The 24,564-nt window shown below is 39.8% G+C and overlaps 2 protein-coding genes across 42 annotated transcripts in view; one reads left to right on the top strand and one right to left on the bottom strand.

The window, feature by feature from the left end:
* Positions 1 to 14,175: 14,175 nt before the first annotated feature.
* LOC101706338 (uncharacterized) lies at positions 14,176 to 16,077 on the bottom strand. Its single transcript, XM_004864287.3, has 3 exons — positions 16,063 to 16,077; positions 15,731 to 16,016; positions 14,176 to 14,839 (listed from the first exon to the last, which is right to left on the bottom strand). The coding sequence occupies exons 1-3, from the start codon at positions 16,075 to 16,077 to the stop codon at positions 14,457 to 14,459; spliced, it is 684 nt and encodes a 227-aa protein (XP_004864344.2). The 3' UTR covers positions 14,176 to 14,456.
* The window catches only part of Slmap (sarcolemma associated protein), a 144,711-nt gene continuing 136,158 nt past the window's right edge, over positions 16,012 to 24,564 (top strand). For all 41 annotated transcript variants that reach the window (XM_087182311.1, XM_087182283.1, XM_087182314.1 and 38 more), the window contains exon 1: positions 16,012 to 16,710. In XM_087182311.1, the coding sequence (XP_087038437.1) occupies positions 16,513 to 16,710 (198 nt within the window). In that variant the 5' untranslated portion in view covers positions 16,012 to 16,512. The remainder of the gene's footprint in view (positions 16,711 to 24,564) is intronic.

Raw genomic sequence — 24,564 nt, 5'->3', positions numbered from 1 at the left:
TTTTCTTTTTTTTTTTTTCAAGCTGTACATGGCAGTACATGTCTATAATATCCTCCTGGGAAATTTAGCAACTTAGATCAAAATAAGAAACAGAAAAGGGCTGGGGATGTAGCTCAGTGTGAAGGTCCTTGGTTCAATCCCCAATACAAAAAAAAAAAAAAAAGAATACATATGTATAGTGTTGTTAACTTAATGACTAGAATAAGGAGAAATATATTTTAGTAATATTTTTGTTCACTGATCAGGTCTGGCTGCATAATTTATAGGACTTTGTGCAAAAGGATAATGTAGAGTTCACTGTTAAAATTATTAAGTATTTCGGGGGGGGCAGGGATTTAGCTCAGTGGTTTCACTGCCTGCTACGCAAGCGCAAAGACCCGAGTTCAATCCCCGGTACCAAAAAAAAAAAAAAAAGAATTTCAGAGGGCCGGGGATTTAGCTCAGTGGTTCTGCCGCCTGCCTCGAAAGCACAAGGACCTGAGTTCAATCCCTGGTACCAAAAAAAAAATTAAAAAAATAAAAAGAATTTCAGAACAGCAACAGCAGCACATTAAAGAAAGTGTTAGGGATTTAGCTCAGTGATAGAGAGTTTATCAAGTGAGTGCAAGACCTCTGGGTTCAATCTCCAGCACCAAATGAAACAAAACAAAACAAAAGGCACGAGTGGCTGCTCAGCTTCCCATGAAGTTACTCTTGAAGAAGCTGTTAGCTTCTGATACTGTAACAATATGCCTGAGATAATCAATTTATGAATAGGAAAGGTCTATTTTGGCTCACAGTTTTGGAGATTTCAGACAGTGACCAATTTCCCTCATGACTTTGGGCTCTCTCTATTAATGTCCAGAGCAACCTGCAAAGGCAGCTCATTCACCTCATTGCAGGGCACAAAAGACAGAGCAAGAGGAAGGGGTCTGGGTCCCCATATCCTCTTCAGGGGCAGGGCCCAAGTGATCAATAGACCTCCCCCCCCAAAATAAAATAGACCTCCCACTAGGCCCCACCTCTCAAAGGCACCACCACCTCCTAATAGCATCACATGCTAGAGACCAGGGCTTTAACATGGGCCTTTAAGAAGCTTATCTAAACCATAGCCACAGCCCTGTCACTAATTATGTCACATGTGCATATATGAATTTATATAGTTTTCCTATTCAGAGAGGTTGAATGTTTTCTTGGGGGCAACTTTCAGAACTCAATGTGTTGAACTTAGTTTACAAGAATAAAATATGTATATATTCAACATATTAATAGATGATCATCAGTACTCCCATGTTTTTCAGCATTCTATTGAGAAAAAAAACATCTAAACAGCCAACCTGCACATATTTTATAGTGAGCACATGTACACATACCAACTAGGTCCCAGTATTAATATTTTATTATGTTTGCCTTATTGCACAGCTATCCATTTCTTTATCCATCCTATTAATCAATCTGTATTGTTTTTTATGCATTTCAATGCAAATTCAGATATCAAAATCACTAAAGCCCAATTTGTTTAACTGTTTCTTTTAATGTAAAATTGACATAAAGAGAAATGGACAAATCTTAGGAGTAATTTGCTGAGTTTTGACAAGAGCATAGATTTCTACAAAGATATAGAACATGACTGTCACCCTACAAAGTTCCTTCATACCCTTTCCCAGTAAATCCTCATTCCCACCTTCAAGGCAACTACTGTTCTGTTTGATTTTTTGTTTTTCTTCTGGTACTTAAATTTTTTAGCAGGTTGTATCATGTACAGGTGCAAATTCCCCATGATGGGTGCTATCATTATGTATGCCTAAAATGTACCAATAAATGTTTTGCTATAAAATTTTTTTCAAAAGGACCCTTGATAAGTACTTAGCTCTAGTGTTTTCTTATAAGAGCATATAGAAAATCTGGCAGCCTATAAAATAAGACAGGTGGCCAGGCATGGTGGCGCATGGTTGTAAGCCCAGCACTTGGGAGGCTGAGGCTAGAGGATCACTGAGAGTTTGAGGTCAGCCTGGGCTACACAATGAGTTCAAGGCCAGCCTGAACTACAGAGACCCTGTTTCCAAAAAAAAAAAAATTAGGAGAGGTAATTCTAGAATGGTCTGCTGCAATAAACAAATCTTTGTTGAGTTAAAGAGTAAAACCAGTGAAATGACTTGAATGCTTTTCTTTTTAAGTTTTTTTTGTTTTTTTTTTGGAACTGGGATCTAACTCAGAATCTTGCACTTGCCAGGCAGGCGTGGCACCACTGAGCTAAATTCCCAGCACTTTCTTTAAGTTTTATTCATTGGAAAAAGTGATACAAAGAACATTCTAGAAAAAAGTTAATAATATTAAAAAGTTTTGAGGGCCAGGGATTTAGCTCAGTGGTTTCGCCGCCTGCTGCACAAGCGCCAGGACCCGAGTTCGATCCCTGGTATGAAAAAAAAAAAAGTTTTGAGCAGAAATGAAAAATCATCCATCATGGAATAATGTTTTCACATTTTAATGAAATATATTTGGTGATCTATGTGTGAAATTTGATGTGAACAGGATTATACACATGCTACTGTATAACCTAATTTTATCACTTAGTAATGTGCTATAGATATTTTTCTTCATCAATAAATATAGGTTGTACCAAGTGTGGTAGTGGTGCCTGTAATCCCAGGAATCTGGGAGGCTGAGGCAGGAGGATCACAAATTTGAGTGCAGCCTGGACAATTTTCTCAAAAAGTCTTCCTCTAATACTTGTCCCTCAGATCCCTACCTCCACTCATATCAGTTTCCCTCTCCAGAAGTTGTCAATGTGACTGACTTCCTGCATATTTTTCCAGAAAATGCTCTGTGTATGTGTATAGGCATGTGCAGAGCAGGCAAAAACATGAATGGTTCACTCACTGCTTACACATTCATGTAATTCTCTTCCTCCTCCTCCTCCTCCTCTTCCTTCTCACCTCCTCCTCTTCTCTTCCTCCTCCTCCTCTTCCTCCTCCTCCTCCTCCTTCTCCCTCTGCTCCTCCTTCTCCTCCTCCTCCTCCTCCTTTTTTTGTACTGGGAGTCGAATCCAGGGCCTTGTGCATACTAGGCAAGCACTCTAAATCTCCAGTCTCTTTTTACATTTTATTTTGAGACAAGATCACACTAAGTTGCCCAGGCTGGCCTCAAACATTTGATCCTCCTGTGTAACTGGGATTACATGTATGTGCCACTATGCCTGGCAATTTTAAAATACAAATGTATTATATTTACATATGATTTTGCACATTACTCTTAAAAATATACATTGGAGATTTTCCACGTCCATTCATAGAGTGCTGCTTCATTTTTTAAAATGTATTTTTCTTTCATTTTTTGAGATGGGGTCTTGCTGTATTGCCCAGGATAGTTTTGAACTCCTAGGCTCAATCAATCCTGCTTCAGTCTCTGGATTTCTGGGACGACAGGTGCTTGCCACTGCATGTGGCTTCATTTATTTTTTTACTTAGAGATTATTCCATATTCACTCCTTTTTGGGGGGGCGGGGTACCAGGGATTGAACTTGGGTCCTTGCACTTGTGCAACAGGCGGTGAAACCACTGAGCTAAATCCCTGGCCCTCATATCCACTCTTGTAGATCTGCTTCATTCTTTCTTATCATCTACATCAATATGTAATTGCATGAAAGTATTTTATCAGTACTCTATGGATGACTGACTTGTCCCCAAAATTTGCTACTACCAATGCTGCAGTGATTATCCTGCTACAGACTGAAATCTTTTTGTAATAAGAAATGACTGTGAAATTAGTAATTTTGGCTTCAAATCAGGCTAGTAAGTACTTGGTAGAGAAAATTGTTGGGTTATAAATGACCATTAGAAGCACAAAGCATGAACTATACACACTATGTCTGAAATTCATTCTCTAACAAATGTTAAAACAAAAGTAAAAAAGCCAAAAGAAATCTCCACCCACTTAAATTCCTCAAAGAGGAGTACATAGATGGGCCTTATGCAGTGTTTCATAGGCTCACAGTGGAGCTTTGTCACATGAATAGTAGTAATGCATCAGAGATTACATGTCTTGGCACTCAGAACTTCCTCTAGAGGTTGGATCTGGCAATATGGACACACAAATGTTCACTTGTTGCATAATAATTCATCAAAAGATCTTTGGACATGCAATGGAAAAGCACATTTCCTTTTGCCCTGCCCATTGACTATTTTTTCAACTTCATTTTGTTTTTGTTTTTTAAAATTTTTTTCAACTTCATTTGGAAATAATTACAAACTTAGAAAAACCTTTTAAGAATAGCACAACGAACTCCCATATATCCTTTATCCAAATTCACTATTTTAAAAACCATTTGCTATATTCTCCCTCTATCTCTCTCTCTCTCTATCTTCTGTTTCATTTTTTTTTTAAATACTAGGGATTGAATCTAGCTTTGCACAGCACTATATCCCCACCCCACACTTTTTTTTTTGAGACGGGGTGGGGGGGCAGGGTGGTGTCTCACTAAGTCACTAAATTGCCCAGGCTGAGATCAAATTTAGAATCCTGCTGCCTCAGCCTTCCAAATGTTGAGATTACAGGCATGTACCATCATGCATGCCTGGTTCTTCTGAAATTTTTGAGAGTAGGTTGCATATTTCATGACCCTTTACCCTTTAATACTTCAGTGTATATTTCCTAAAAACCAAGCTATCCCATTGATTTTGGAGGGAGAAACTGAGTTGGCCAATTCCACCTACTCTTTTTTTAGAATCATAAGGTGGATTCCGTAGGCAACTCTAGCTTATTGGAAGGGGCTTAGGGGAAGACTAATCTTCCCAAGGGTAGGTACTCAGTGAGTGAGCTGATGAGTGGACAGCTAATGTTTTCTGCCTGCTCAGCTACCCTTTCCCTCCTGCAATACCTTTAGGAAACCATCCTTTTTCCATCAGATACACAGTTAAGAGGATTGTCCTTCAAAATGCCTTTTCCCCGTGGTCATGAAATGGGCATGTAACTCAACCTAGGTCTGTCAGCTTCTCTGGGCCATTTGAATCTTGAAGAAAGGATTCAAAAATTTAAAAAAAGGGTGGGGATGTAGCTCAATGGTGCCACCTGGCAAGTGCAAGGTCCTAAGATTGCAAGGTCCTGAGTTTGATCCCTGGTACCCCCCCAAATGTAAAAAGAATAATGAGCTGACTCCTTCTAAAGGCAGTGCCCTGAAGAGCCTGGGCAATGCTGTTAGCATCCACGAGCTCTGTTTCCTATCCTTCCTGAAACTTGCTTCTACGGCATTTCTTTCCACTCAAGCTACTCCATGCCACAATGATAATTTCCGAAAGTTAAGGTTAGCCAGGATCCATTTTGTTGCTTGCAAACACAAGACCCTACCCAGTAACAGCTCTCTTAAATTTTTTCCTTTTAGAAACTTGCCCAAATGGAATTGTGATTTAGATAGAACAGAAAAAAAAGCCCTGAGTACACCTTTCTATAGGCTTCATATAGCAGTGTCTTTTTTTTTTTTTTTGGTACCAGGGATCGAACTCAGAACCTTGCATTTGCAAGGCAGGTGGTGGAACCACTGAGCTAAATCCCCGGCCCCCCTTGTATTTCTTTGTGTGTGTGTGTATGTGTGTGTGTGTGTGTGTGTGTGTGTTTGAGACAGGGTCTCACGTTGTAGTTCAGGCTGGCCTTGAACTCACTATGTAGCTCAGCCTGGCCTTGAACTCCCAGTGATCCTCCTGCCTCAGCCTCCTGAGTGCTGGGATTACAGGGATGTGCCACCACAACCAGCTGTCTTTCTTGACAATCTATTCCTGACCTTTTGAGACAACCTGTAGCAGGAACTCACATATCCAAGAACATACTGATGATTCTAGAATGACATTCAGACAGTGGAATCTGAATGTGGAATCTACATCCTGGGGAAAAAAATCTCCATGAAACCATAATCATCTGCAAAGGAGTCCCCAAGCTCATGTTTAAAACAGGTTTTTCTTTTCTTTCTTTCATTAAAAAAAAAAACTATTGTGCAGAGTAGTTGTACTTTTCAATCACTCAAGAACCAGACCTTAACTTTATCTTTGCATAGCCAAAAAATTAAATCATTTAATAAATACTTGGGGTTAGTGGTAGGGTATTTTTCCTAGCATAGATAAGACTCTGGGTTTGATCCCCAGTACAATAAATAAATAAATAAATAAATAAATAAATAAATAAATATTTATGGGTCTGCTATGTGCCACAAACTGTGCTAGTGCCTGGAGAAAGAACAGAAAGCAGAAATAGGGTCCTTACTCTTATAATGCTTACAGTCCAGAGGGGAGACCAATGTTAATCAAGACATTATACTATTAGCCCATTACAGGTTGTTACTAGTGCTGTGAAAGACAAATACAAAGATCTATGAAGAGGAAGAAGAGCACATAATTTTCCTAAAAAGAAATAGGTTCCATAATTCCAAACAAATGACTGCAGAATTATGAATAATTTTTCCTTAAGACTTTTCTATTTTCCAAGACTTCTACATTAAAAATAAAACATTTTTAAAAAATTCTCCCCATTCCCCTCCTTCTCCTCTTTCTCCTCATCCTTTTCCAGTATTAGGAGTTGAATTGAAGTCCTACCCACTGAGTTACATTCCCCCAGACCTTTTTTATTCTTTATTTTGTGACAGGATCTTGCTAAATTGCAAAGTTGCTCAGGCTAGTTTGAACTTGTTTGAATTTGTGATCCTTCTCTCTCAGCCTTCCACAGTGCTGGGAGTACAGGCATGTGCCTCCATGGATAATAAAATACTTTTCAAAATTGTATATCATGAACTGGGTGTGGTGGTACATGCCTGTACTCCCAGCACTCAGGAGGCCTAGGCAGAAGGATTGCAGCGAGGTGGAGGCCAGCCTAGGGTACATAGTGAGACCGTCTAAAAAACCAAAAAAAAACCCCAAAACCCAAAGAACAAAAAACAAGTTGTACATCATGTGCATGCTGATCTATTTCTGAGTAAGGTGTCACGATGTCTGCAGCTTGCTGTCAAAGAATTAGAACACACACAGATAAGACAAATATGAAAAGTGGTAGCAACTCTGAGTCAAGGAGTTCTGTATGTGTGCGTTCACTGTAATTTTATTTCAATATTTCCATATATTTGAAATTTTTATAATAAAAAGTTTGGGAAAATACTTAAAATGCAAAATTTCAGTGGCCAGACATTCTACATTGAATCTATAATATTATTATCATTTTGAAGAATAACTTTGGAGCCCATGCTAGAGTGAGAAGTTACAGACCTCAAGTCGTGTTTCCTTCTGCTATCATCTCTGTCACTGGTCCTGAGTTACATATAATTAGCTACTGGGAAACAGGGAGACAGACCTGTCTGGTTTTACTCAGTCTCTAGGGATGCTTCTTCACTGTCAATAGCTCACGGGTTTCTCCTACAGCATTTCTGTCATGCTTGACAAAATGGTAGATTTGCACAGAGAAGGATACTGAAATGTCAAAGCAGTACGTCCAAGACAGGACCAGCTATCTAATCTGAGGGGTCCAGTGCTAATGAAAATGAAGGTGTTGTTAAAAAATTATTGAGACTTTTAAGACAGCAGAGTCTTTCCAAGGATACTCCTTCTAAGCGCTGGCCCTCCTCTCTACAGGTCACGCAGCCGGGAAACCAGCTCCATGCAAAGTCAGCGAAGATTCACAGGATCTCCCATCATTGAGTCTTGAGTCGTGGGCATGCCAGGGGACGGGGACGGAAGAAGCAAGCTCTCCAGACTCATTTCGTTGTATAGGCCTCTTTACTTCATTTCGACCTGTCTTCTTAGGGATCCCTGTAAGACCAAACACCACGGAGAAATCTATCAGTTCTCTGAAGCACAGCCATTCAGTGAGATGCTGACGGCAAACATTATCTATGCCAGTGCTATACAGTAGCAACAATGCATTCATGTAAAGCAAAAACTAATAGAGCTTATTAAATGAAAAACAAAATACTAAAAATAATTATTCAAAATATCATAGTTTTCCATAGTATGGTGGCAAGTTTGCAAGTTTGACCTAGCATGGGCAACTTAGTAAGAACCTGTCTCAAAACAAAGAATAAGAAAGATCTGAGGATGTAGTTCAGTGCAAAGGCCCTGCATTCAATTCCCACTACCAACCAACCAACAAAAAACCCTCCCCTCAAACCTTCAGTTTTCCTAAATAAAAAATGAACTTTCACTCTTCCATAAAGAAGGATGAACTTGAGTCATCTGTAGGAAAATGAGACCATAATCTTTTTTTCTTTTTTCTTTTCTTTTTTTGGTACCAGGGATCAAACTTGGGACCTTGGGCTTGTGAGGCAGGCGGCAGAACCATTGAGCTAAATCCCTGGCCTGAGACCATATTCTTAAGTGAAATAAATCAGATAAGTTTTTTTTCCTGGTAAAACATGAAACTATGAATATTTTTTATTGGTACATTTTAGATATACATAACAATAACATTCATCATAGGGAATTTGTACCTGTACATGATACATCTTGTTTCTTTTTTTTTCCCATTCCCCTCCCCTCCCTTCAACCCCTCTTCCCTTCCCTATTTACAAAAGCTTTGTTTCCATTTTTTTTCTTAGTTTAAATATCACATTGTTTCTCTTGTGTGAAAGATCCAAAGGGTAAATAAGGAGCAAAACAGAGGATAGATATTGGGAAGCAGGAAGAATACGTTCAAGTGGGAAGGGGAACAAGGGAGGTGGGAGGGGGAAGGAAGGAAGAGAGAAGGAAAAAAAAGAATGGAAGGGAAAAAAATGGAAACAAAGCTTTTGTAAATGGGAGGGGAAGAAAGCCTGAAGGAAGGGGAGAGGAATAGGAAAAAAAAGAATTAATATATATTATGTACCTGTACAAATTCCCTATGACAAATGTGATCATTATGTATGACAAATATATACTAACAAAAAAGAATCCTTCTATCTGGGTGAGTTGGTGCATGCCCACAATCCCAGCACTCCAGAGGCTGAGGCAGAAGGATTGCCATGAGTTCAAGGCCAATCTAGGGTATGTAGTATATTTCCCTGAAAATAAGACCGAAGTGGAAAATAAGCCCAAGCATTTTTCAGGCGGCTCAGAATATAAGCACTGCTCTAAAAGTAAGCACCAGTTAAGACTCTCACCCAGATGGACACGCTTATCATGGAACGCATGATGGATGTGTTGATTCTAAAGGAATAATGCCAATATATGACTAAATATAAATAAATAATATTATTGACACTAATACTTTAAATAAGTGATTATATAAATTATAATTAAGTATTTGTAAACACCCAAACAGGTGCCTTTGGACAAGAGGTAATCGCCTATGTGAACAGACGAACTCGGGACTCATTGCCAAATGACCAATCAGGGTACAGGCACAGTGCACAAATAACGTGTGAACTCGATAATGAACGGATGTGGTTGTGTCTCCTATGAATCTTCATAATTCAATACATCGTGTGTTGTAATGGATACACTTAATGCATGCGTGTGAAATGAAACATTTTCTGAATTTTGGTGCTTGCAATTTTTTGTCACTTTTGTGTGGACTATCATTCTTTTTTTATTTTATTTTTTATTTTTTTGGTACAGGGCATCGAACTCGGGTCCTTGCGCTTTCGAGGCAGGCGGCAGAACCACTGAGCTAAATCCCCGGCCCTATCATTCTTTTTTAAAAATAATATAGAAAACGTTATTTATGTTTCCAGTACAGATCAAAACAAATAAAACCAGAAGTATTTGTAAACGAAAGAATGGTTGCTGCTAAATCAGGAATCATAGCAGTATTTCCTTTCAATAAATTAAATGGTTGAGAACAATGCTTTAAAAAGTTTCACAAGTTTCCCTTAAATCTACTTTCCTTAATATTTTACTTTTGTTTAACGCAAACTAGGACGTGAGAGATTGAGGCCAATGGATCTACAGGAAATGGAGTCCCAGGAAATTCAGGCCAGAATTTGGGGCTTGGAGAGTTATGATGATGTTCCAGTAGAAGGTGACATGACTGTACTTGAATAAATGTAGATTGTTGTACATGAAAAAAGGAAAACATCCTTTAATAAGCTCTGTTGAAGCAAAAAATTAACATAAGAGCCAGTCTTATTTTGGGGGAAATAAAGGAGTGAATTTAAGGGCAGTCTGAATTACATAACACTGTCTCAAAAAAAGAAAAGAAAGGAAAAAAAGACAAAAAACAAAAACTTTCTAAAAAAAATCCCTAGATGAATAAAACCACTGCATATAAACAGGGCCTCTGATATTTTATTGGTAACTAAGTTATTTAGAAACAAATCCAATTAAACCAATAAAAATTTAGAAGGAAAATGCCTCATGGAGCTTTCTGACCCAGCCCTTTTATTCTTAAGCATTTGCTACATTCCAAGTAACTTTCTTACATTAGTTATTAAAAGCAAGAGGACACTTTCAGTAATCAAAAGGGGATTTATATAAGAGTGATAAAATAGGGCTGGAGATTTAGCTCAGTGGTTCCCGCACCTGCCTCACAAGCGCAAGGTCCCGAGTTCGATCTCCGGTACCAAAAAAAAAAAAAAAAAGAGTGATAAAATAAACATAATTTATTCCCTTCCACACCCCCTTCTCCCAATACAGGCCTTTTGCTATAGATATAAATTATTGATCACTTTCAACAACAAGGCTTTTAGTGTTGACTTTCCCATTTCTCTTAAATGATGTGGTATTTTTAAAAGGGTATGCTTTATGTGGCTTAGAAAAAACATCTGGAAGAATATTGCCAACAAACTATTAACAACACTAGACTGAGTATTTCTTAGTAGGCTAGAGAGGACTTTTACTTTACTTCCTTTGGGTTATTTGAATATATGCAAGGAGCATGCATTTCTATTAATCAAAAATAAATAAAAATAATTTTTAGGAAAAAAACCCTCTCACATGTATTTTGTATCTAGCATGGTGATTCAGAACCAGTCACAATGAAAATCTTAATCTTTGTAGCTTTGTTGTAGAGTGCTTATCTGGTATGTACAAGGCTCTAGGTTTGATCCCCAGCACAGCAAGAAAAAAAAACCTTTAATATCTGAGCCTTAACTTCAATTTCTCTACTTATAAAACAGGAGTAATACCACAGAACAATGTTATGAGAAGTTGGGTGTGGTGGTACTTGCTTGTAATCCCAGCACTCAGGAGGCTGAGGCAGGAGGGTCATCACAAGTTTGAGACCAGCCTGGGCTACACAGTGAGTTTAAGAGCAGCCTAAAATACAAAGTGAGACCCTGTCTCATACACACACACACACACACACACACACACACACACACACGCACATGCACACACCAGTTATGACAAAATGCTGACCACATAGTAAATACACATTCAATAAAATTTCCTTCTCTGGGCCTCAGTTTTCCTGGCTATAAAGTGAAGAAGAAAGATTAGTTGTCTGTGATTCTTTCTAGAGCTCATATTCTGATTCCCTCTTTTTCTAGTCACAAAGAAGATTGTTAAATGAAAAATAAATGCCTTCACTTGTCTTCAGGTAATTATTTTTCTTTTATTTCCTGAAGGACCAGGAAGCCAAAAACAGATGAGCAGCACTTCAGGAATGCCTGGGCAACTCCACCCCAGGCACCCGGGAAATGACAGGGTATTTCCACTCATTAGAACTCCTTGGGGCTTCCTTAGTAGAGAGAGGGTCAACTTCCATTTTAACGAGCCACTATGTACCATTAAAAATATATACCGACGACTTTGATCTGTGAGCACTCCTGGTTTCCTTTTTAATTAGTGTGCTAACCCATATAGTATTTGCAATTCAGATATCTGCTTAGGCAGTTACATAAGTGCTCCACAATTTATTATATCAAAGTCAGTAGTTAAAGTCCAATTGGAACATTATCACTTAGGGAGGGGTGCATATTAACTGAGTTTACAGAGTTGTCATACTGCTGAAGTGCTAATAATTCCTCATCTTTGATGGTAGTAGGACAATAATTTTCCAATTTTCTCTTTGCTTTTCTGAGACTGAAGAGTAGCCTGGACAATAGCAGTGGTAATATATATTAGTCTTTAAGAAGGTACAAATTTTAAAAGGAAAGAGCAACAACATCAGGAAATATTGCCATTCTCATTTCTCAAAACATGACGTGGTTTTTTATTTAGTTAAAATTTTGTATGGTTACAGAATCAGCGAGGAACACCCACATGCTTTAGAATTCAAAATATCTTATGTATGAGATTTCTTAATTTAAGCCTTTTTTTGTGTGTCTGCCAAGTAACAGTGGGTGAAGAATGCCTTCAATGCCATTTTGGCATTTCCAGTTGCCCCGCGTAGCTTGGTAGGATTCTTTACCCTGCCAGGTTATAACAGTCCCAGTTTTTCTTGTACAGAAAAGTCCATTCTGCTTAACAATTTAAGCGATGTTACAGTCGAACTGAACATAGAGACATCTTTTGTTTTTGTATTTATAAACTAGTCTCTCCATATACAGAAAATAACTAGCTCCTAACTATATTTGGAGGGCTGGGAGAATTCTTACTATTATCAATAGTAATAAAAATTAATATACTCAGAGTATATACTGTTATCCAGGAATCCTGGTTGAAATTTTGTTTTGCCTTATCTTACTTAATCATAACAAGATTCTGTGAGATATTATCTACTTTGTAAAAGTTCTGAAGTTTGTTGCAGTGCCTACAAGTTCTTTGGCAACTAAACCACATTTCTGACCCCTCCCACACCTTCCCTTACCTCTTCCGTTCCAATAGCATAGACCTCTTTGTAATCCCTTAAAAGTTCTGTTCTCTCAAGTCCTTTTTGAAAGTTTTTCGATTTTGAGACTAGAGCTCTTTAAGTTCCCCAGGCTGGCCTCAAACTTGAGATCCTCCAGCCTCAACTGTCCCAAGTAACTAGAATTTCAGGTGTGGGCCACCATACCTATGCTTCCACTACTCTTTCTTTACTCCATTACAGTAAGCGAGGACCTTCCTGGGTCATGATCTAAGCTGTAAGCAATTTGAGGGAGTCTTGTTTTCTTCTTCCTCTTCCTCCTCCTCCTCCCTCTTTATCTCCTTTCCTCTTCCTCTTTCCCCTTTCTTCCTCCCCTTCCTCTTCCCCATATTCCTCCTCCTCTTCCTCCCCTCTTCTTCCTCTTTGTCTCCTTGTTTTATTTTCAGGGCCTTTCAAAGTATCTGTTTTCCAGTAGGTATTCAATCAAATTATTATAGAATGAATGAAACAATGCTTATAAATTCATGACTTTTAAATTCATGCAGAGAACTCAGGGATTTGTGGAAAGGCTTTCTTTGTTTCATATAAGCCTAAAAGTTACCAGAAGTGAAAAATTCCCTTGTCTTCCCTCCCCTCCTCCCTTCTTTATTTCTTTTCCTGGCACTGAAGATTGAACTCAGGCCCTTCCCACTGAACTACATCCCCAGTTCTTTTTTATTTTGAGATAGAAGCTTGCTAAGTCCTTAAATTGCCAGGGCTAGGCTTGAACTTGAGATCTTTTGCCTCAGCCTCCCAGAGTTCTAGGATTACAGGCATGTGTCACTGGCTTCATCTTTTTTTTTTGTACTAGGAATCAAACTCAGGGCCTCACACTTGCCAGCTAGGCGCTGTGCGGCGAGCCACATGCCAGGCCCTTCATCTTTTTATAATAAAACATTCCAACGTGTCCCTATTACTCTCTAGGATACAGTAGTAACTCAATACATATTTGCTGAATTGAACAGGCTTAAAAGCGTATGTAAGGTATTAGGGATGAGGGTGTAGATCAGAGGTAGAGCATCTACCTAGCCAGGGCAAGGCCCCGAGTTTGATCCCAGGCACCATTTAGAAGAAAAATATGTAAGGTTTTCATAATATGTTTATTCTCTCCAGATTCACTTTGTGCCACTCCTACTTTATCCTCTAATGAGTAACAGTATTTAATTTTCATTCAGTGGGTCAAATATTTACTTAGCCACTGTGCCAGGCCCATTTCTTTTCTTGCTATCCCTCTTTCTGGTGGTTCTCCTCTCTTCCTACATCAGTTCCTTTACCTCTCCAAGAAGGCATCCTGACCCCTTTAGGACTCAGTGATTGCCTCTCAGCCCTGATTACATCGAAGTGAAGTTATCTGTGTTCAACAACCCCCTCACCCCCATAACACCTGCTGAACTCTCAGAGGACAGGAAAGGAGGTTTTGTTCACCTGTGTCCGTAGGGCCCAGCACAAAACCCAGAACGGAGCTAAAACCCTAAAAGTAAATATAGAAACGAATAACTACTCTTTATTGAGCAATATGATTTAACACTTTGAAGTCTCTAGAACAAGAGAGTTAAGTATTATTATGCTCATATTATAGAAGAGACAAAGAGGTTTGAAAAAGTTTAGAAACTTGCCCAAGGTTATACAGTGGTGTATCCTGTTGTCACAGGAATCTGAAGAATGACAACAGTGATTCTACATGGTTAAGATTCCTTCTCATCTGGTAGTTTTCATTTTGCTTTTGCCAAGTGTTTTCTTCTCTAGGCCAATGACTCTTTTATCTACCTTACGATAACGAGTGGGGGGCAATGCTCTATTTTTTCATATTGGAATTCATCCTTCTCTGGAAGCCACAGGATCTGAAACTCTGAAGTTTCACTTCTTCGCGACTGAATCGAGGTAGGAGTCCTGAGCAACATAGTAGGTCCAGTGAGAAGGACAGTCATTCGAAATGGAATAAAAAAGAGTTCTGGCAGGAAACACAGCGAAGAATTAACCGAGGAAAGATGATACTCATAGCTGAGGATCCTGAGACTTACGGAGTTTGGTTGTTCACAGCTAAGACGGTTACGGGTCACTGTGTTGCCCTCAGCTAAGATGCCTGCCAATAAACATCTTCTTTGAGTGGTCTGTCCTCTTTGCTCGTTACTATTTTCAGGGAAAACTACAGTGAATAAAATTTAATAAAAGTTAGACCTTTTTACTAAGAAGGTAAAACAGAAAGTTGGTATGGGTAATTTATAAACACTTGCTCACACAAATTCTTCCTTGCCCGTAACCAAAATGGTCGTCAAAGGTTTTCCCGAGGTTTGAAGCTTTCAGCCCTTAACTAAGATGCCACCCAAAGGCACGTTAAAAATTAGCCTGCCCTCTTTTCTGCCCTTGACCAACATGGCTTCCAAGGCGTCGTTCACGTGACATCCTCTGACTACGGCAAGGGAGAAGGGATAGGAGGGCCCTTGAAAAGGGTGCGCGTTCCCGTGGCGGTGCACCGGGTAGGTTTCAGTCAGAGTCACTATGGCGGCAGGCGCTGGCAAGGTAAGCTGAGGTGGCGGCAGTGGTTAGGGAGGCAAAGCCATTCGTGGCGTCTTGGCTCCAAAACCCCGCAGGCTGCCCGCGGATAGGTCGGCCGAGGTCGTGGCCGGCGGTCCGGGCGGGCGGGTGGCTGGCTGAGGGGCACTAGGGCTGAGACGGGCGGACACCGGCTCCTGACGGCCGTTTGTTTTGGTGTTTTTCCTACCAGGTCGGAAAGTTTCCTGCCTCGTCGGGCACAGCCTGAGCTTACTCCACTGGCCACGAGTGGTGGAGGCTGCGGCGGACCCAACCCGGGGCCTCCAGGCCTCTCCCTCAACCTCCGGGCCAGTCTCCCTCCCCCACCTCCGCGTTCTCCCGGAGCTGCGGCTGCCGCCCCTGAGATGCGACCCTCTTGGGGGCGACCCTGACCGGAGGCCACCCGTGTGCTGGGCTGCAGCGGGAGCCCCGGCGTCTAGAAATCAACTTCCCGCCCGCCGGGACACCCAAGCCTCCCAGGGGTAGAGCCTGCTTCGGTCCGCACCGGCCTGCAGAGCCGGGTCCCCGCCCTGGTCGCGGGGACGCCCGCCAGGTGCCCGGGTGTCGCGCCTCTGCCGCTGCTGCGCCCCCGCCAGCCCCCGGTCCTCGCGCCTCGGACTGCCGAGGCGGCTCGAGCCTCGCCCGGGATCCCTGCCCACTCCGGGTTGGCCTCCGCGCAGCAGGGGCAATGCTGACTGTCCGGCCGGCCCTCTAGACCCCTTCGTCGTCCCCTTCGCTTCGCGCCGCTCCGGGCCCTTAAAGAGCGGCGGTGGCTGCCCAGAGGTGCTCAGCTACACCTTCCTTCGGCCCGGAAAGACCTTCCCGGCCGCACCGAACCGACCCGTCCTTCATGCTGCAGTGCTGCAACGTTTCCGCCACCGAGGGGGAGAATCGGCCGCGATCTCAAACAAAACACAAGAATTGGTGTGTGACTCATCTGCTTGGATACCTCCAGTCCCCAAACTGTCTTCCAGGAGTTTTCTTGGCCGAAGCTGCCCGATGTTTGAGCCTTTTCTTCCCAAGGAAGATGGACTGAAAGCTGCCAGTTGGGGACTTTTTGTGATCAGAGCGCTGTTGTGCTTTAGAGGAGGTGATGGGGTTTTCTCTGGCTTGTCTTCCCACCCAAGTGAAGAGCTGTTAATGTTCATTGGTTATGCTTAGACAATGTGCAGTTTGTTTTAATTTAAAATTTTGGGGGGGATAGAGGTATAGGCTTGTGAAGAGCATTCCGAATCTGGAGGAACACCTCATTGTCCCTGGTAGAAAGACAAACCCAGTCTGTCCTCGATGCCGTCAGCCTTGGCCATCTTCACTTGCCGCCCAAACTCGCACCCTTTTCAGGAGCGTCATGTCTACCTGGACGAGCCCATCAAAATCGGCCGCTCAGTGGCACGTTGTCGACCAGCGCAGAATAATGCCACCTTTGATTGCAAAGTGCTGTCAAGGAACCATGCTCTCGTCTGGTTTGATCACAAAACAGGCAAGGTAATGTCACCACACTAACAATCTTTTTGTTTCCTCTTGTCCTCTCTGAGAAGCCTAATGTATGCAGGATCCCAGGGTTTGCACCCAGAGGACACTTCCAGCAAGGCCAGGGATCAACTTTTTCTGTGCCTAATTCTAGTGGAAATTTAACTGAGTTGGTTGAATGGAAAACAGAGACGGTATTGTAATTAAATGCCTCAGTAGGGTGATGGCATCCTGATAACGTGGTCATTCCCAGTGAAATCCCAAACCCTAATTCATTTCAGAAAACTAGATAGTGAAACTTGGCATCTTGCTTTCTGTCTTTTTAGAAAGGTGAATCTGCAGTTCAGTGCTTGATTAAGCAAGTAGAAAGCAGTTCCCAAAGCAATTCGGGGAATCTGGCCAGTATTATTGCACTGGGGCTTTAGTGCCTGGTGATGAAAGGTACTTAACGTGTAGCTTTTAGTTGAGTTCATTCAGGGCTTTTCTAGTAAGGGTAATTCCTCTTGTAAAGCTAATGTTTTTGAAAGGTTTGATACATATTTAACCTTGTAGGGATAATTTGCAATAATCAAAAGTAATAATTTAGTATGAATAACTGTAACTTTACATTTTGAAGTTTTGTTTACAAGTTAGGTGAAAATACAGCTATGGCTTTTGAAAATCACTTTTTGATGTTCCTTGCATCACTTATTTAATAAACAGTGCCTACTTACAGGGTGATTTTCAGGTATCAGTGTTAGAAAATTTTCTGAAATTATCTCCAGTGCTATCAATTATAATATTACTTAAATATAATAGGATAATTTCAGTGCTTTCTCATTTTCAGTGTAGCTATTTTTAGCATTTTAGCATTTTAGCACTCTAGCACACTACTACACGTGTTCTTACATTTTAGGAAATCAAGAGTAAGATCCTTTCAGTTTTTCAAAAGTCTTATTTATGTGTGTGTAAAGTATACCAGTTCATCTTTGACTATAAACCTCGGGTTTTAGTTAAACTACTGGATCAGTTCCAACTTTAAGTTATGTAAGACTGATAGAAATAACTTAGGTTCCATCTCCTGACTTTTTGCCCCCTCTAAGTTAAATGATTAAGTATTTCTTTAAAAGAAGAGTTTTTAAGCCTTTAAGAATAGTGTTTTGAAATGAAAGAAACCTGAACCTCAAAAGGAAGAGAGAAAGCAATACTTCTGCAGCCACTGAATTAAGGAATTATTATATAAATCATCTTTTTAAAAAGGAGGAAAAGATTGCCCAAGTGCTGTGCTTGCATAATACCTATAACCTACTCTGTGTGTAGGATGAGAACTGAAAAGTATGTTAATTTTTCTCTGTAGCACCAGATGCTCATTTACCTGTGGAACAGACTCCTTTATCTCCCTGGAAGCTGACTTTTGGGTGCCTCAAGACTTCATAGATCACCTGTAGTCCTTTAAAATGAATATTTATAAAGCTCATCATTCCACCTATCAGTTAACTACTAGTGCCTTAACCAGCTTTTGTATTTTTGCCTTTTTATGTCTCTGGGAAACAGGTCACTTACAGTACATACGTTCACTTACAGTATAATTGGATAACAGGTTTACTTACAGTACATAGTTTGCAAATGTACTTTCTTTGATTCAACAATTAAAGGAGACACATTTTTTAAGAAGTGATTACATGCATGGTACTTTGCATGGCTGTACTAAAACCCTCACAGGTTTTTTTTATTTGTTTTTTTCTTTGTTGTTTTTTGAGACAGGTCTATGTAGTTCAGGCAAGCCTCAAACTCACTATGTAGTCCACTCTGGCCTCACACATGTGGCAGTCCTGATCCTCCTGTCTCAGCCTCCTGAGTGCTGGGATGACAGGTGTCTGCCACCACACTTGGCATCCTCACAGTTACTTTGAAGTGACTAGGAATAGATAAATCTTGATTGCTTAGTTACTAATTTAGATGACATGTTAACATTTTGAATGGAATTTGTTATTTAGAAAAACTTACCTTTGGGCTGGGGGTATAGCTCAGTGGTAGAGTGCTTGCCTCTTATATGCAAGGCCCTGGGTTTGATTCCTAACACTGCAAGAAAACAAGAAAAGAAAAACTTACATTTGCAGGATAGGGTTGGTTTATTCCTACCATTTTCACTCTTTCCGTCTGCTTTAATAGCTAAAGTAACGTTTAGAATATGAAGCTATTACTTTATGTGTAGGTAAAATTATTGATTATTGTTCCAACCAATCTACTTAGAACAAATAACCTTTCAGATCTTGCCATGTCATCAGCTTGTTTTAGGAATTAACTATTTGAAGTTTTAGTTTGGACAGACAGGTTTTTATTGAGCATCTGTTGTGTGCCAGATGCTGGAATGTGCTAAAGAAAATACCAATTTGACTAAATATCATTTATTGCTTTCTATGTGAAATATGTAGTTTGGAGATTTCTACTGTAATTGACTCATAATAGAAGAAAGCAATTCCTGTATGTAACACAAGAATCCCTTTGTGGAAGTACCACGCAAGTTGTTTTTAATTTTTTGTAATTAAAAAAATTTTTTTTATATTTAAAATTTTTTTTGTACCAGGGATCAAACTCGGGTCCATGCACTTGTGGGGCAGGCAGCTGAGCCACTGAGCTAAATCCCCAGCCCTATGTTTGTTTTTTAAACATTTTTAAGCCCCCAGTTTTCTTATGTAGGAATAATTATGGTACATACTAGTGTGTTTGTTAGGGATCCAACCTAGGGCCTTGAGCATACTAAGCACCTGTGCTATCACTGAGCTATATACCCTTCATCCCCTCCTTTTATCGTTCTGAGGATTGAGATAATTTTGTAAATCACTTAGTACTCTGTGCCTGGCTCTTAATTAAGGACTCAGTACTTAGGAAGGGTGTTTGTGGGGGAAGAGGGAACCATCTAGATGCTTTGCAATTTGCAGTTGTACTGTGGACTGGTAAGAAGTATTGAAGCTGGGTGGCAGTGGTGCACGCCTGTGATCCCAGCACTTGGGAGGCTGAGTGAGGCAGGAGAATCACAGTGAGTTTGAGGCCTGCCTGGGGCTACATAGTGAGTTCAGGGCCAGCCTGAACTACAAAGGGAGACTTTACCTCAGAAAACAAACAAAAACAAAACAAAACAAAAGAGAAGGTAGTGAGAAATTATATTCTTTCATATGATGGCACATGTGAAATAATTTTAAAAATAGAAATTAATGAAGTTGATAAATTTGTCAAAATAGACATTTTATCTGAGAGGTGGAAAATTGAAGTAATATTTTTGATTGACTTAGTTTGTGGGTGACTTACATTTTACATTGATCATCATGGGAGGTCCATTAAAAGCTGGAAGAGGGGCTGGGGATTTAGCTCAGTAGTTTCGCCACCTGCTGCACAAGCGCAAGGACCCGAGTTCAATCCCCGGTACCAAAAAACAAAACAAAACAAAAAAAGCTGGAAGAGCCGGGGATATGCTCAGTGGTTCCGCCGCCTGCCTTGCAAGCTCAAGGACCTGGGTTCGATCCCTGGTACAAAAAAAAAAACAACAAAAAGCTGGAAGAAATAATGAACATTTGAAACTTCTTGATTATTCAAGTATTACAAATTGTAGAAAATTTGCAAAATGTAAGCAGATGGAAATGTAGGTGACACTTCTTAATGCTGAGTTAATGGAATGTCTTACTGTACTTAAATCTGCATGTTGGAGGTTGACAGGTTTGCCACAAAGTAGAATTTAATAATCTTTCCCATATCATCTTCTCAGGGATGTAACAGTTGCCCTGTTTGGATGCTGGCTCTGTGTATTATCCTTTCCTCTCTCTTGGAGTCCAAACTCTTCAGATTAGCAGATAATAGAATGCTTATTAATTCTTCACTTGACTCCCAAGTACCACCGAGCAAGCAAATCTATCCAAATGGAAGTTACACAAAAGGGATTGTGAATGAACTTGTGATTTGGAGGACCTTATTTGATTTACAGCTTTAGGAACTGGTTGATGCAGTAGTGTACAGCAGTAGTCTTCCAGTCTCACTGTAGTTTATTTAATAATAGTTGTCTGTTGCCTGTCTCATTTTTTGCCTAAATTCAATGTGTAGGTTTGAGTACCTGTTTAGCATGACAGGGAGGGGTGGTGAGGGGGCAGGAACTTGGAAGAAGTATTTATTTTTTCTAAGAGCATATTGTATATGTTGGACAGAAAAGTTGGTTATACACCATGAAAACAGTTAATTGAGGTAATATATGACATAAAAGTGATGGTTTTTGAATTAGACTTTAAAATTAATTGGTGTGGAGAACCAGGTGTGGTGCATGTCTGTAATCTCAGCACTCAGGAAGCTGAGGGAGGAGAATTACTGTGAGTTCGAGGCCAGCCTGGGCTACATGGTGAGTTCAAGGCCAGTTTAAACTACATAGCAAGACCCTGTTTCAAAAAGCCGCCCCCCCAAAAAATTGGTGTGGATAGATGCAAGTTAGGACAAGTTTGTTTGTTTTTAGTTATTTCTTTTCAGGGGATTTGGGTGGAATAAAATGAAACCAGAAAATTTTGAATGAGCTTCCCAATACTGAGGAAACAAATTCTGTTTTATTGATTGGAGAGTTCTGTATTAAGAGGAGCTTGGGTGAACATCATTCTGTGTGTTTTGTCTTTGTAATTAAGTATCAGACCCTAGCGAACAGGGATTCTACCCTATGTCTCTCTGTTTTCCTGCTATAAAGTGGCTATTGAGTAAATAAAACAGTTGTGGAGTGGTTTTACCAAGCTAAGTACTTCTTGGGCCTTTAAATTATTAGAGTGACCAAGGAGGGCCGGGGATTTAGCTTAGTGGTACCACACCTGCCTCACAAGGGCAAGGTCCTGAGTTTGATCCTCAGTAGCCCCCCTAAATGCACCTAGAGACCAAGGAGAGTTGTGAGCACAGCACTGGTATATCAAAACCACCATTTAAGGAAGAGTGAAGCAACAGCTGTAGAGCGGGCCAAAGCAAGGAAAACTGGGTAACAGCTTAACTTGCCCTTTTCTAAATGTTTTACATATTAATTTATTTAATCTTCAACTCTATGAGATAGATGCTTATTTTCCCCACATTATGTGAGGAAATCGAGGTACAGAGAGATTAGGTTAGGTTAACTTGACCAAGTTTACATGCCTAGTAAATGATAGAGCTGAGATTGGTTCTGGGTATTTTGATTCTTTAGAGTCTAGAGCCCAAGTTCGTAACCACTGTGCCATTCCAAGGCTCTGTAATAGTTGAGATAGGATGTGAATTTTTGTAAAGGCGTAGACTAAGGAATGAAATTGATTAAATGCTAGAAAGCAAAAACCGTACTGTATTAAATTCATGTATCCAAGGGTGGGGGATTTAGGTCAGTGGCATGGTGCCTGACTTGTAAGTGCAAGGTCCTGAGTTCAATCCCTGGTACCAAAAAAAAATTCATGTGTCCATTAGGACTTAAATTGAGAAGTTCTGTATGAATTTAAGATTTTATTGACCTTAGGACTCCCTTTCCTCCCTCCCCATTGAACCCAGGGCCTTGTGTGTGCTAGGCAAGTGCTCTGCCACAGAGCTACAGCACAAGTCCTTAGACCTTGAAACTTTTTTTTAAAAGGGGCAGAATGTAGATAGTCAATCAAAGGAAGTAGGTTTGGGTGAGAGGAATTGCTTAAGCAAAGGAATAGAAAGAATGAGATGACATGTTGCAGTGCCATTGTAAAGAAAGAAGCCAAGATTCTTTCTTTCTGTTTTTTTCACATATCTGAACATGACTACAAAGATCCTGGCCTGAGCTTTTGAGAGAATAGCAGATCATACATTCACTTCATTGATTTTGTGTGTGTGTGTTTTAACAGATAGCTAATGTTTTGTTGACAGAAGTAAAAAGACCATTACGTTTTTGTGAAAGTTATTTATTTGACACACATTATTTTTAAGGCACATTAATGTGAACATGTGCAGAAAGCCAGGTGGTAGGGCTGGAAATGTAGCTAGGAGTGGAGCACTTCTGTAGCATGCATGAGGCCTTGGGTTTGATCCTTAGTACATTAAAAAGAAAAAAATTTTATATCCAAAGCACATGCATTTCATTCCATCTTTTTATAATATTAGTGGAAAGGTGATGAAATATTTTAACTATTATTTTGAGTTGTGAAAAACTATTATTTTGAGTTGAGATGGTATATACACTTAAATCATTTTTCCCCTACTTAGATTTGACTTTACTCCTTAGGTTAAATTCGCTCTTTACCTTTTTGGGCTCCTATTTGGTTTTCTTAAGTGGTATTTATATTAGAGCTTAGTATCTTTTCTCTTTGGTAAATAGAGAGGAGAGTATCTGTCATTTAGGATTTAGGGTTACTCAAGAGTTACTTGAATCAAGAAAAAGGGTGGCATTTATTAGCTCTAAAATGTTCTCAGTACTCTTTCCTCTCCAGGGGCTCATAATTCTTTTATTGGTACTATGTACCCCTGCTCAAAAATCTTTTATTGTTCCATTAATTTTTAGTACTAACATCTGTCTCATTTTCTTTTTTCCAACTTCATCTTCTATGACTGTTTTTCCTTCATCCCAAACTCATCTGCCAGCTATATGACAGTGCTCACTGTTGTTGAGAACAAGTGCCCCTTTGCTATTTTATCTTCAGAATGACTTTTCACCTTCATCCCTTGAGAACTAGTTCAAATGGGAAATTTCCCTATCACTAACTAAAGAATTAATTGCTTCATTTTCTATACTCCTATAAAACTTTGTATATAACTTCATTGTGGGATATAGACAACAAAATAACTAATGCAAATGTACTATTATTCTATCGCATGAGCTCTTAAGAAAAAGAGAATAAGCACTGTATAAATGCTTGAGTGAAGTGTGAACAATGGAGTAGTCTGTATTTCTGCAAACCTGTGGAGAGTCAAAGGACAAAAGGTCATTTAAGTTAGTCTCAATTTGAAATCATGGTTTCAATTGCCAATAGGTAGTCTTTGTACTGATCATTACTTTTAAAAACTTACAATGTGTAAGACACTTTGTTATTTTGATAATTTTGTGTAATCTTTAATTGATACTAGCTTTCAGGCTTCATATATATGTCCATTCTCATGTAAAATAATACTTTATTGGGGGAGCTTTTTTAATATTTAGAGTGCTTTCTTATTTCATTTGTGTGTATAACACTTTTTTTTAAAAAGTAAGAACAGCTGTAGTCTAGCTTCTTTTTATCCAAAAAGATTGTGATGTTTAGATATTATTTGTACAAGGTCATCTAGTGGTCATCAACTATGCGAGTTAGAACTAGAATCTAGATCCCCCAACCCCTGAATTAAAAGCCAAGTGGGAAACATTCATTCTGAGCTATCTTATGGACTGAACAGTTGTAATGAAAATGTGTTTTTTGACCTTTTTTTTTTTTTAAGTTTCGTTTTTCTGAAACAGGTCATGCTATGCAGTTCAGGCTGGTCTTGAACTCACTGTGTAGTCCGGGCTGTCTTTGAACTCATGGCTGTCCCCCTGCCTCAGCCTCCCAAGTGCTGGGATTACAGGCATGCACCACAATGCCTGGCATTTTTTGCCATTTTGAAAGGTAATTTTTAAATTTTTTTGGTACTGGGGATCAAACTTCGGACCTTGTGCTTGCAACGAAGGCGGCAGAAACATCCTCGCTGGAGGAAAGATAGTCTCTTTAATCAATGGTGCTGGAGAAATTGGGTTTCAACTTGCCAAAGACTAAAACTAGACCTATATCTCTCACCATGCACTAATCTAAAATCAAAATGGATTGGAGATCTAAATATAAAAACAGAAACACTGAACTGGCTGGAACAGAGGTTAGGTAGAACTCTTCAAGACATTGGGATAGGAAAAGACTTTATGAACAAAACCTCAGTTGCCTTTGA

Source organism: Heterocephalus glaber, unplaced genomic scaffold (assembly GCF_053883595.1).
Source record: "Heterocephalus glaber isolate CG9 unplaced genomic scaffold, H.glaber_assembly_v1.0 deba00001472, whole genome shotgun sequence".
NCBI lineage: Eukaryota > Metazoa > Chordata > Mammalia > Rodentia > Bathyergidae > Heterocephalus > Heterocephalus glaber.
The sequence above is the reverse complement of the archived record's forward strand: the minus strand, read 5'-3'. Positions and strand labels throughout refer to the sequence as shown.